Genomic DNA, 13,697 nt, shown 5'->3' with positions numbered 1-13,697 from the left:
GCATTGAAGATGGTAATTAATAAAATTAACCTCATTTTTACATCCGGTTTAGGCTTTATGCATGTAATTGGAATACAATTTATTTTTATGTTAGAAACCTCTAAAGTTGGATGCTTGTTTTGGAGTATTTCTTTCTTGCTCACCATGGTAGTGGAGATAGAATGCAAGTCATGAGTGTAATGCATGTTTACATATATTTCTACAATTATTTCTAGTCATTTTTCTTACATAACTTATTTTTGGTTGTCCTATTTGATGAGATTGTTATTGCCTGTATAACATAATTTATTCTACGTGAGATATGTATGTTAAATCGATAAAATTAATAAATCAAGTACAAGAGTTAATTATGTCCACAAATCTGGATCTTTCGGTCTGATGCACGGCGTCTTATGCATCTATAAGCGAGTGGTGCGTTTAGTCAGTAGAAAAGGTACTTCCTAATTTATTTAGGTGGCGATTCCATTTTTAAAATTAAAACCATTAAAGTTGCCATAAGTCTAAGCGAACCAGACTTCCCCTCTTCACCCATACCCTGCTCTCAATAACACTATTTTTTTTTTTTAACGTGGCAATATTTCCAATCCAACCAAACCTCATAATTACCCAACCAAAATCAAGTTTAACCTTTAAATCAAAGTACTCCTTCCGTCCCACAAAAATAGTCCATCTTTCTATTTTAGGCGTCCTAAATTACTGGCCAGCTTTTATTTTTGGTTAATAATTTTAAAATTAGAAGTCTTAGCTATCCCTAATAAATATACATTGTTATCTCCAACTTAATTAATTGCTCCATGTTCCAATATAGAATAAATATCAATTTTTAATACCAATGTAAAATATACCAGTACAAAAATTAGTCATCAATATATTATTTATTTATTTTTTTAAAAAATTATTAAAAGTTAAAAATTGAAAAGTACATAAATAAACTAATTTTAACTAATCTGACTATTTTTTCTTAATTTCCGTGTTTGTCCAACGGCCTATCTTTGTGGGATGGAGGGAATAAATAATTATATTATTATAAACTTAATATATATTTAAAAATTATTAATATTTTCTAATTGACTAATCAAAACTAATTTAAGGTTCTAATTAATTTAATTAAACCAATTAAATCTAATTTTATGTTAAATAAATTTATTTAATAATTTTATCAAAACTAATTTAAAATTCATTTAGAAAATTTAAATTTCGTCATTCTCCACTCTCGTCGCCCCCCTCTCGTTCTCCGTTCACCGACGTCTTTTCCTTCTCCCACTCTGGCTGCCCTTTCCCACACTATTGTTGGAGAAGACGAAGAACAAATTTGTTCTTCATTCTCCATTGGAAAAGATGAAGAATAGATTTGTTCTTCGACATCTCTGTCGTTCTCCATTGGAGAAGTCGAAGAATAGATTTGTTCTTCGACTTCTCCATAGTTCTCCATTGGAAAAGTCCAAGAATAAATCTGTTCTTCGACTTATCCAATGGAGAAGCCGAAGAACAGGTATGTTTTTAGTCGAACAAATCTATTTTATTAGACGAAGAATAGACTAGTTCTTCGCTGAACAGATCTATTCGACAAGAACAAAACATATATGTTCTTCGCCAAATAACGCTAGGAGAGGACATCGGGAGCAAAAGACGCGGCAAAGCGGAAGAGGAAAAAAATGGTGGAGGCCGAAGCGCGAGAGACAGACAGTAGTAGTGGGGAGTAGTAAAATTTAATATTTTGAGATGTATTTTTAATTTGTTTTAATTAATATATTAAATAAATTTTCTTGAATTAAATTTAGATTTAATTAGGTTTAATTAAATCAATTAGAATTTCAAATTGAGTTTAATTAGTGAATCATGAATATTAATTATTTTTAAATATAAATAAATCAATTTGATTTGAAGATTGGGTTTGATTTTGTTTAGATTATTATGTCCTTTGGTTGGATTGAGAGTGTTGCCACATCAGCAATTTTGATGAGTTGGCAGTGACATGACATATGTGTTGGCAAAAAATCGTTTCGATTAAACGATGGTTATAAAAGGTACCAAATATGCTAAAACGAGCTAAATGTGCCGATTTTTAAAGGTTTATATATAACTGATAAACCGCGTAAATGTTTACTATTTTAATTCAGTCGGTTGTAAATCTTTCGGGACCTCACCATTGGTCGGTTAGCTCGATGAGCTACGAAATCTCTCAAGACATGAATAGCTCGTCAGTAGATAATTTTTTTGGAAACTATACTAAACGCTTTTGTTTTTTATTTTGTTTGGGTTGTCCAAAATAGAAATGTCTACACATAGCAATGTCATTTTGTTTGCGAAATAAAATAAAAGTCTTGTAGCTCTTCAAATTTTGAACAAAAGTTGGACCGAACAACTTTTGAAATACAAAAAAATTATATAATACAACTGTTATGTTATTATTTGTACAAATAATATAGTAATTATGTGAAATATTTAATAAAAAATAAAAAATAATTAAAAAATTATCTATCGCAAATGCTCGGGCTCCGGTAGAGGTAGAGCTTCTAATTAGGGGGGAATGGGACAAAGCTTCTGAGGATGGTCAAGATCTTTACCCCATGCTGGACTTACAGGTTGTACCTTTCCAGTTAGTCACCTGATTTGAAATAGAATAATAATAATATGTTTTATGTCAAAAAAACATAAGTAAAATAGGAAGGAGTTTTGGCTAGAAACTTTGAATTAAGATAGAAATACGCTAGGTTGCACAAAAAATCGTTTTTACGTTAATTCAAAGCCCAGAAAGGTGCCACCAGTAGAGGGAGCAACTTCCCACTCTCGCCTTTGGCGCTCTCCTAAAATTAATCGAAGCTGATTATTTTTCTTATGGCAGCCACTATGCAATTGTCTAAATTGAAGATAATTTTGCCCAATCGAACTAAAAAACACATATATGAAGAAAACAATTAATAACTGCCACATATATCAAATTAAATTTAATTGAATAAATTTAACATATAATTAGAATAAATTATTTTTATATCAAAATTTAATTGAAAAATCATACATGTTAAATTGAATTAAAAAAAATTAAAAACATTGTAATTTTTCAAGTTTGTAGCCTTAATGTTTTTAATCCTTTTTAAATAATAGTTCATACCTATTTTAACATAATATTTACTTTTTCCGTTCTATTTTAAAAAAATTGTTTGATTCTACATAAACATTAAAAACATATTTCTTAAAATATTCTTTTTATATTATTTTTTGTAATGCGGTATTACAATTTTTTTAAAATTTTGAATATAAAAATAAAAATATTATATTAAAAATAGAAATAAACTTCTAAAATGAAACATTTTAAAATGAAACAAAATAAAAAAATAATATTTTTATTAAATATGCTCTAATCAATAACGAACCATTTTCATTAAAAAAAACAACGAACTGCTAATATATTTAAGGCTTAATGCCTTAAAAAAACCCGATCTTTTATCCCCTTTTCAATTCTACCCTGACGTTGAAAAATTGCCAATTTTACTGCAGTTTGCACTTTTTCATTTCAATTGTATGCTGAAGCATAAAATTGACCTTTATTCAAAAGTTCAATAAATTTTCTTAAAAATTGTCAATTTAATATAAAAAGTTAATCTAATGCAAAAAAGGTCAATTTAGGTAATTTTTGCCAAATAAAAAAAGGTCAATTTTATGCTTTATAGTACAATTGAGATGAAAAAAAAATACAAAATAGGGTAAAATTAACAGATTTGCAACGTCACGGTAGGATTAAAAAGGGATGAAAGTTCAGAATTTTTTAAAACATTAAGCCTATATTTAAGAAATATACAATTCAAATAAACAAATTAGTCCATAATATTTGGCCATATCATTAATCATTGAGAAGGTAAAAAAGAAAAAAAATTAAAAGAGAAATAAATTTCACTATAACCCATGATATTTCATGAGTGCTAATGCGCCTATCAAAACAGAGCATGACACTAGAGAATTTATGTCACCATTCAATATCTAGTCTACTACTCTACTACCTCGTTTCTCCACTAACATTCAGAAGTGAAAGCGGAGAAAACGACCTAGTCGTTTTATCAAACGAAGAAGAAGCAAACGACTCTACAAATTCATCAAATCCCCCACCACTAATAATCCCCTTTCCGCCGTCACCATCACCGTCACGACCCGTCACATCCTCAGGCAACCCGACTTCACCATCCAAATACTTCACCACCTCTCTCATGGTTGGCCTACCCATGGGCCCATTATTCGAACACATTAACCCTAATTTCAACACCATCATCACTTCACTCTCATTAAACACCCCATTTAGCTTTGGATCCACCACATCACCCGCTTTCCCTTGCCTAACCATTTCCCATACCCGATCCACCAACACCATCTCCTCCGCAGACAACTTAGGTTCAATGGGTCTCCGCCCACAAGCCACCTCTAGTAAGACCGCCCCAAATGCATACACATCTGAACTAGCCGTTGCCTTTCCTGTTCTCGGCATCTCCGGTGCTAAATAACCTAGTGTCCCAACGACCCGAGTTGTATTCGGGTTAGACCCGTGCTCATATAATCTTGCTAACCCGAAATCACCAAGTTTGCCGGTTAGTTCAGTGTCTAGTAGAACATTGCTGGCCTTAATATCTCTGTGTATTACCACTTGTTCGTAGCCTTCGTGTAAATAAAGCAGCCCAGAAGCAATATCTTTGATAATCTTGAATCTTTGATCCCAGTTTAATATCATTTTTGGTTGATCAAACAAGAATCTATCTAAACTTGCATTAGCCATGTACTCGTAAACTAAAAGAAAATCCTCTTTTCGACGACACCAACCGAGTAATTGAACTAAATTTCTGTGACGAAGCCTGCCAATACTTGCGATTTCTGATACGAATTCGCGTATACCTTGTTTCGACTCGTTCGAAATTCGCTTTACCGCGACTTGAAGCTTTGTATCCGGTAAAATACCTTTATAAACTTTACCAAATCCGCCATGCCCGAGCACCTGTTTTTCGCTGAAATTACCGGTGGCCTGCTTCAGTTCTTGATAGGAGTATCTATGAGGCCCAATTTCAAGCTCCCAATCTTCAATCACATCAGCATTTCTAATCTTTTTAACCACGTAAACGACAGCGAAAGATAGCGCAATAGCCGCAAAAATAACCGATGAGACTATGATTAAAATTGTTAAACCTGAATGCTTGTTTCTTGAAGTTGCTGGTAATGAAGGCAGTGAAGAAAGATCCAAAGGTTTAGCTTCTCCGTTCATTTTAAAGCTCCATCCCAAGATATAATGTGAGCTAGCAAGCAAACCAGTTGAAGCAGAGAATCCAACATACATATAATCTTGAACAATTGGTGAAAGATTTACAGAATATGACAAGATTGGCAATCTTGGTTTCTTGGAAGTTGGTGAAATAGTTACATTGAGAAGATTCTGAGTTGAATCATAATCAATCCAAACCTGAATTGGTTTACCACTCTTGAGATTCAAATCCACCTTTGAAGAACTCTCAGTATAATAAGCAGCAACAGCAGAGGCATTAGACCTCAAGCTGTTAATATCAACACCAACATGGTTATCATTAATGTCCCCGAATTCGAAATCTTGAACCGTGTCGAATTCAACCGCGAGAAGATGATTCGTCCAGTTACCAAAATCGGTTGCATTGAGAAGACCTAGATACTGACTCGGGAGAGCGTATAGAACCTTCGAAGCTGAGATTGCGAACGCGAGGCCATGCCCACCGAGTTTCGGATACTCAGGAACTATAGCTAAAGCAAAAGAAGTTGAGAAGGAGAAAGATTTGTTGGTAGTTGAGTTCTTGAACTGAAATGGAGTGGGATAAAAAGCTTGGCCCAACAATCTGCTGGTTTCATTAGTTAAACGAAGAAGACCATTTTTTTGAATCTGTGCATTGCCTGTGAGTGTGATGTTGGGATCAAGATTTTTAAAACCAGGGTAGTAGAGTTCATTTTGTTGGGAAGAAGCATGAACAAAGAGGAAGGTAAAGAAGATAAAACTAAGAGAATTGGCCATTGACAGAGAAAACAGAGTCAATTCATTGATATTTTGAAGAGGTTGGTGAGATTTTAAGTGTTGAGTGAAAGTGAAAGCGGTTGGTGAAAAGAAGAAGAAGAAAGATTATGAGAAAGGAAGAGGTGAGTGTCTGGGCAAGAACAAGAAAGTGAAATGAAAGGAGTCACATGGGGTGACGGAGAATGAATTAAATGCAGAACCTTTATGTGTTATTGTTGGTATGCGGCAGACCATATATTCTTGTCTAAGACCAATTTCTTAGTAGTACTCCATCTCTAAATAACTAATAGGCTGATTTCTATATGGGTTAAAATCACCATTTTTACATAAATTTTTAAAAATAACTCGAATTTTAAAATATGTCAATTTAGGACACCAGTTTTTGTTTTTTTTTTTTTCAAAAACCACATCGGCAATTTTTAGTAGCGTTTTTGCTGACGTGGCAAACCCATCGAGTGTCGAAGTTAGCGAAATTTTACCTACAAATGTGCCCATATTGTTTTTGAATAGAAATAAAAGGTGATGCCCTGAATTGACACGTTATAAAAGTCGAGTTATTTTTGAAAAATCGTATAAAGGTGGTGATTTTATATGTAATTAACCCTTTCTATATTAGATGTTTCACATTATAAATTTCATTTTATTTTGAAATTAATTAAATTTGATTGTAGAGAGACCAAGTAAATAAAAAGTAAAAAATATAAAAACTAATTAAAAAAATCAAAATGGACCAGGGATTAAATAAATAAAAAGTGAAAAGCAGAGAGATCCAATAATGGATTACACCTTTAATAAATAGAGAGATTTATGAATTTACCTAAAAAAAGAAAATAATTTGAGTTTCTACCTCAACACGGAAAAATCAACAAAAATACTCCATGATTTAGCCATTTTATGTTTTTACTCTCCGTGTCCATAAATTAATGATTTTACTCCAATCATATAAACATGACCTGCACCTTTTTTTTTCTTTCTTTTTTCTTTTTTTCTCATATATATTTGATGTTTTTTTTATCTCTTTAACTTTTTAAAATAATATGTTATTTTTATAATAATATTAACATAATATTTTCATAAAAAAAAAATAAAACAGTTTATTTTTTAATTTTTTAAATTACTTTAAAAGAATATTAATAATAAAAAAATAAGTTCCTATAAAATATTTGAATATATTTAGTATCAAAAATATTCAATTTTTTTATTTTATAATTATATCTTAATTTTTTATATATATTTTTAACATCCTTCCTATCATAATCAAAACACTATCGTGGTATCATGACCTTATCATAACAATATCATTAATATAATTATGTAGATATCATCACGTTATCATCTCGTTATTATAATGTTTTTGTAATTTTTTTCATGCATGTATCATATTATCATTTTTATTATCATAAAACTTTATCATACTATTATTTTCATATTATCATCTCGTTATCATACTTTTTTGTCAATATTTCATATTATCATACTATTATCTTCACATTATCATCTCGTTATCATATTTTTTTTGTAATTTTTTTTCCGTATAGGTATCATATTATCATAATATTATCGTAACTTTATTTTTATATTATCATCAGGTTATCACTGATATCATGAATTTTTTTGTAATTATATTTTCACGTACGTTATCATTCAATTGTCATATTTCATTTTCATCTAGTTATCATACTGCAGTGTTATGATAACGACATGATAATGTAGTGATATTAACATAATAATCAAACACTATTTTATCATACATTATTATAGTGATACTAACATAATAATCAGAAACTGATTTAGTTATCATAACATTATCGTTCTGCTATCACGAAATCCTTCTATAAATTTTTTTTACGTACGTTATCATAACCTTATCATACTCCATTATCATAACATTATCACACTAAAGTGTTATGATAACAACATGATAATATAATGATACTGACATGATAATCAGAAACTGTTTTATCATAACATTATCATAGATATTATCATGTCGTTATCATAACATTATTATTTAGGTACTATAACGAGATGATAATACAGTGAGAATAATATGATAATTAATTTTTTTTCAATGTAGAATTTTTTTTTCTGCAGTGTTATGATAACAACATAATAATACAGTGATACTCATATGATAACCATATGATAACCAGACGCTGTTTTTTTATGAAAAAATTATTTGATCTGCAGTGTTATGATAATCATATGTTATTTTGTTTTTTTGCAGAAAATCGTTTTTTTTAATCATAACTTCGTTTTTCATGCAATTAATCTAAAATTAAAAAACAAATTCAAGAGTAATTTATTTAGATCTGAATATTAAAAAAATCGCAATAATCACCATGAATTAAAGAAAAATTTGCTAAAAAAAGAACAGTGCATCGACGGTGGAGCGATGAAGGAACAAAAAAGAAGAAAGAAAAAAATGGAGAAGAAAATAAGAAATAAAAAAGAAGAAGAAAATTGGCGAAGAAAAGAGAATAGAGAAGAAGAAAACGAAGAAAAAGAAGAAGATGAAGAAGTAGAGGCGAGAGGAGAAAGAAAGAAAAAAAGAGGAAAATATTAAAAATGACAGTTGCCATAAGATATGATAAGAGTAAAAAAATATATAATTAGAGTAAAAAAATTAATAAAAAATAGATATACCTATAATACTAGTTTCGCATTACGTGCTATGCACGTGGCTCGTAACGTAACTCATCAATGAACAAATTACTAAATTTATTATAATTATATCAATTTTTTATTTATAATTAATAGTAAAAGTAAATATAATATATTCGGTTATTAAATTTTTTTCCATATTAAATTTATTCTTCTTTTAGTTTTATAATAACCATAATTAAATAATTAATTTAATTTTATTAATAATATCTTTAAAAATATAAGATAGAAATTTAAATAATAATATATTGACCAAATATATTATTTTAATTTTGTAGTTCAATCAAACTAAAAGATAGGTATTCCTACTAATTTGGAGATAATTTAGTTATTTTTTACATACTAAAAATTAAATTGGAGATAATTTAGCTACATATTCTAATTAGAACTTTAATTACAATATTGATTAATTAAATAACTAATTAGTTAATGACTATAAAACTTTTATTTAGTAGTGATGGATACCGAATCCTACTGAAAGTATAATGGAGCCGAGTTGCAGGGGATCCACTCTCAGGCGACGCCGGACTCCCCCTGAAGACCGAAAGATACGGAGGAGATGCCGAATCTCTAAGATTCGGTAATACACTAATAAAGACCGAATCCCACATGATCCGCCAAGAGCGCGTCAGGTCCGGGATTCGGGTAAACGACTGAATATGGAAATATTGTCCTATTTGGACACAAACACTACATATGGAAGGATAAGCTCTACTTTAGGAAGATAAGACTATTTAGGAAGACGTTCCTAAATAGGACTCTTATCAGATTAAGGTAGATCTCGACAAATCAGGAGAATCCCTACGATACGGCCGAATCCCTACAAAGTAGGATTCACCTGCCTAATACAACTCTACTAGGTATATTCGACTACTATAAAAGGAGCACGAGGTATGCCTAGAATCACAATTACATTCACATACTCAAAACGCTGCTCAAAGCTCTAGACTGACTTTAGCATCGGAGAGTTAATCGGACAACCACCGTCCGGTTAGCTTCTACCCTGTTTTGCAGGTTCACTCACCGGTTCAGAAGGCAGACTCCATCAATTGGCGCCGTCTGTGGGAAAAGCTTAACTAAACTTCAAAAGAAGGAGCTTTTCTGAACTCAAAAACAAATCTCATTGAAGAAGATGACTTCTGAAAGAGTAAACCTGAAGAACCAAACGTCACAAAGAAAACGAAAAGCAACAGAACTCTCAACTCCTCCTCCAGTAACTTTTGACGGGGAGGACTTCGGGAGAATAGCCGAAGAGCACAACGAAGCTCTGGTAGTGGCCATGATCATCGAACATTGGAACGTTGAGAGAATCCTGATCGATGAAGGAAGCGCAATAAACCTAATAACAAAAAAGGCCTACGAAAGCCTAGGAGGAGACCTAGCGGAACTAAAGAGAAATGCCACGCCTGTGGTAGGATTTGGGGGCTTGCCGATTAAGCCCAACGGAACAACTACTCTTGACGTCAAGCTAGGAAGGACAAGGAAAAGCGAGGAATTACCTACACGGTTTAGCGTCGTAGAAATCGACCTGCCATACAACGCAATACTGGGGAGACCATTCCTCCACGACTCAGCTGCCGTAACAAGCATAAAGGCACTAACCATGAAGATACCGACGAAACAAGGAATTATCACGATACAAGGAAACCGAGCCGAGGCGAAAAAGTGCTACGAGCAAGCAATAAAAGAATCAGGCGAAGCAATGGCAATAGAAGAAATCCTTAATCACGACATCGAAGAAAAAGAAACAGCACCAGAAGGCGAAACAAAGAAACTCCAACTCGACGGGGAGAAAAGAGTAAATCTCGGCGCAAACATGAACCCGAAGATCGAAAGCGAAATCACGGCCATGCTGAAAAACAATACTCCAGGACCTTCGCTGCTAACGCATCAGAAATAGTCGGAATAGACCCCCAAGTCATTACTCATGATCTAAATGTAGCAGAAGCGGCGAACCCAGTGAAGCAAAAGAAAAGGAAATTCTCGGAAGAAAAACAGAAAATAATCGCTGAAGAAGTAGAAAAACTGGAGAAAGCAGGATTCATACGAGAAGTCCACTACCCCGAATGGGTAGCTAACGTAGTGATCGTAAAGAAAGCCAACGGAAAAAATAGAATGTGTGTGGATTACACCGATCTAAACAAAGCGTGTCCTAAAGATAGCTACCCTCTCCCAGATATCGATCAACTCGTGGACTCTACTGCTGGACACGCGATGTATAGCCTAGCCGACGCAGCTCAAGGCTACCACCAAATCCAGATGAAGGAGCAAGACCAGGAAAAAACTTCATTCATCACGGAGGGAGGAACTTACTGCTACACGGCAATGCCTTTCGGCTTAAAAAATGCTGGAGCAACATACCAAAGACTTATGAATTTCATGTTCAAAGACGAGATAGGAAAGCGAGTCCAGGTGTACGTAGACGACCTAATCATCAAGAGCGAGAAGGAAGAGACCCATGCAAAAGATCTGGAAGAAACATTCAACATACTGAATAAGTTTGGAATGAAGCTGAACCCCGACAAATGCACGTTCGGCGTACAAGGCGGGAAATTCTTGGGATTCATGATATCTCAAAGAGGAATAGAGGCGAACCCCGAGAAGATCAAAGCAATTATGGACATGAAGGCACCAAGAAGCATAAATGAAGTTCAAAAACTCAACGGGCGAATCACAGCACTCGGTAGATTCATGTCTTGCTCAGCAAAAAGATGCTTGCCTTTCTTCAAAGCCCTCAAAGGAACACAAAAATTTGAATGGAATGAAGACTGCGAGAACGCCTTTGAAGAAATAAAGAAGTTCCTCGTCACCCCTCCATTGCTAAGCAGACCGCTGAAAGGGGAGACGCTATACCTATACATCAGCACCACGCACGAGACCATCGGGACAGTGCTGGTAAGGGAAGAAGATAACGAGATGAAGCCAATCTACTACATTAGTCGAGTCCTGAAGGGCGCGGAGACACGATACCCCGAGATCGAAAAAATGGCACTTGCCGTACTGACCACAGCTAAAAAGCTGAGATACTACTTCCAAAGTCACAACGTTGTGGTAAGGACAAATCAACCATTGCGAAAGGCGATCCAACGACCAGAAACCTCCGGAAGATTAGTCCACTGGTCCATCCAACTCAGCGAACACGACATAAGATACGAACCTCGCCCAACTCTGAAAGCACAAGCTTTGGCGGACTTCGTAGCAGAAATAACTCCAACCGAGACTGGCCAACCCAAACCAGCCTTGGTATGGGAACTCCACGTAGATGGAGCATCGAATGAAAAAGGAGCTGGAGCAGGAGCCATCCTCAAAGGACCCGAAAAAATCAAGATCGAATATGGAGTAAACATCCAATTCGCCGCCAGCAACAATGTAGCTGAGTATGAAGCCCTAATTGCAGGCCTCGGCCTCGCATTAGAAATAAGAACGGAAATCCTAAAAATCTATAGCGACTCCCAGCTGGTGGTAAATCAGGTCAAGGGAGAATATCAAGCCAAAGAAACAGGGATGATCGAATACCTGAGTCAAGTCAAAACACAGCTTCAACAGCTGGAAGCACAAGGAGGACAATGGGAAATCATTCAAATCCCGAGAGAGGAAAACACCGAAGCCGACGCCATCGCCAAATCAGCGTCAGAACTCGGAGATCTATTCACTAAAATGCAGCTAAAGGAAATTCTCGAATCACCAAGCACCAGAAAAACAGAAGTCATGGCAATCGAGGAGGTCGACTCCTGGATGACTCCACTGATCAAATATCTAGACCGCGGCGAATTACCAACAGACAAAGTCGAAGCCATTCGCACCATCAGAAAATCTGCCAACTACTCTTTTCACAATGGAGTTCTTTACCGAACCTCATTAACTCATCCATGGTCTAGGTGTGTCTCGCCTCAGACAGGAGAATCCATCTTAAAGGAAATCCACGAAGGAATATGCGGCGCGCACGAAGGAGCAGTTACCATAGCAAGAAAAACAATACTCCAGGGATACTACTGGCCGACCATCAAAGAAGACGCAAAAGCATTAGTCAAGAAATGTGATAAATGCCAAAGACACGACAACATCAGTCGTGTACCGGCAGTGCCTCAAGGATCAATGGAAAGCCCATGGCCGTTCGCCACTTGGGGGATTGACATAGTTGGACCGTTCGAAACGGGAAAACATCAAGCGAAATTCCTAATCGTCGCAATAGAGCACTTCACAAAATGGGTAGAGGTAGCACCTGTCGCAACCATCACCGCAGCCAAAGTAGAGGAATTCTTCAAGAACGAAGTAATATGCCGATTCGGCATACCCCACACTGTAATAGCAGACAACGACAAACAATTCAATTGCAAGCGGTTCAAGGCATTTTGCAAAGGACTAATGATCAATTTGAAATTTACTTCGGTGGCGCACCCCCAGACAAACGGAATGACAGAAGTCACCAACCGAACCATAGCACAAGGAATAAAAAAGAGACTTTCTCAGTACAAGGAGAACTGGGTAGAAGAATTATACAGCGTTCTATGGGCATACAGAACAACTCCTAGAAAAGGAACTGGCGAAACACCTTTCAGGCTCGCCTACGGCACTGAAGCAGTAATTCCAGTAGAAATTGGCATACCCAGTATCAGAGTAAACTATCTAGAAGAAGAAACCAATGAGGCTAGAACAAGACTATGTCTAGACCTACTAGAGGAGAGAAGGGATGAAGCGGTAGCCCGAGCCGCTACATACAAGAAGCAAGCCGCAAAATACCATAACAAAAGAATGAATTTTAGAGAATTTCAAAGAGGCGATCTGGTCTTACGAAACGCGGAAGTTGGCAGAGGAAACGCAGGAGTAAAGAAAATGCAAGCTAATTGGGAAGGCCCCTTCATCATAGAAGAAGCTACTGGCAAAGGCGCATATAGACTAAAGACAATAACTGGGTCCATGGTACCCAGATATTGGAATGTAGAACACCTGAGAAAGTATTATCAATAAATTCATGGCTTGTACTTATTTCCATTTTTAAAATAAAAGGCGATTTGGCGAA

General features: G+C 34.9%; 1 protein-coding gene across 1 annotated transcript; it reads right to left on the bottom strand.

Annotated features, from left to right (window-relative positions):
* Positions 1 to 3,801: 3,801 nt before the first annotated feature.
* Positions 3,802 to 6,253, bottom strand: LOC126678283 (L-type lectin-domain containing receptor kinase S.4-like). Its single transcript, XM_050373186.2, has one exon. It carries the CDS (start codon positions 6,011 to 6,013, stop codon positions 3,995 to 3,997), a length of 2,019 nt encoding a protein of 672 aa, XP_050229143.1. The 5' UTR covers positions 6,014 to 6,253; the 3' UTR covers positions 3,802 to 3,994.
* Between the last annotated feature and the right edge of the window lie 7,444 nt (positions 6,254 to 13,697).

The sequence above is a fragment of the Mercurialis annua genome, linkage group LG1-X (genome assembly GCF_937616625.2).
Source record: "Mercurialis annua linkage group LG1-X, ddMerAnnu1.2, whole genome shotgun sequence".
NCBI lineage: Eukaryota > Viridiplantae > Streptophyta > Magnoliopsida > Malpighiales > Euphorbiaceae > Mercurialis > Mercurialis annua.
This window is presented reverse-complemented; position numbering and strand designations above follow the sequence as displayed.

Excerpts from the sequence above, each read along its gene's own strand:
- LOC126678283 (XM_050373186.2), bottom strand. The coding sequence starts at position 6,013 with ATGGCCAATTCTCTTAGTTTTATCTTCTTTACCTTCCTCTTTGTTCAT.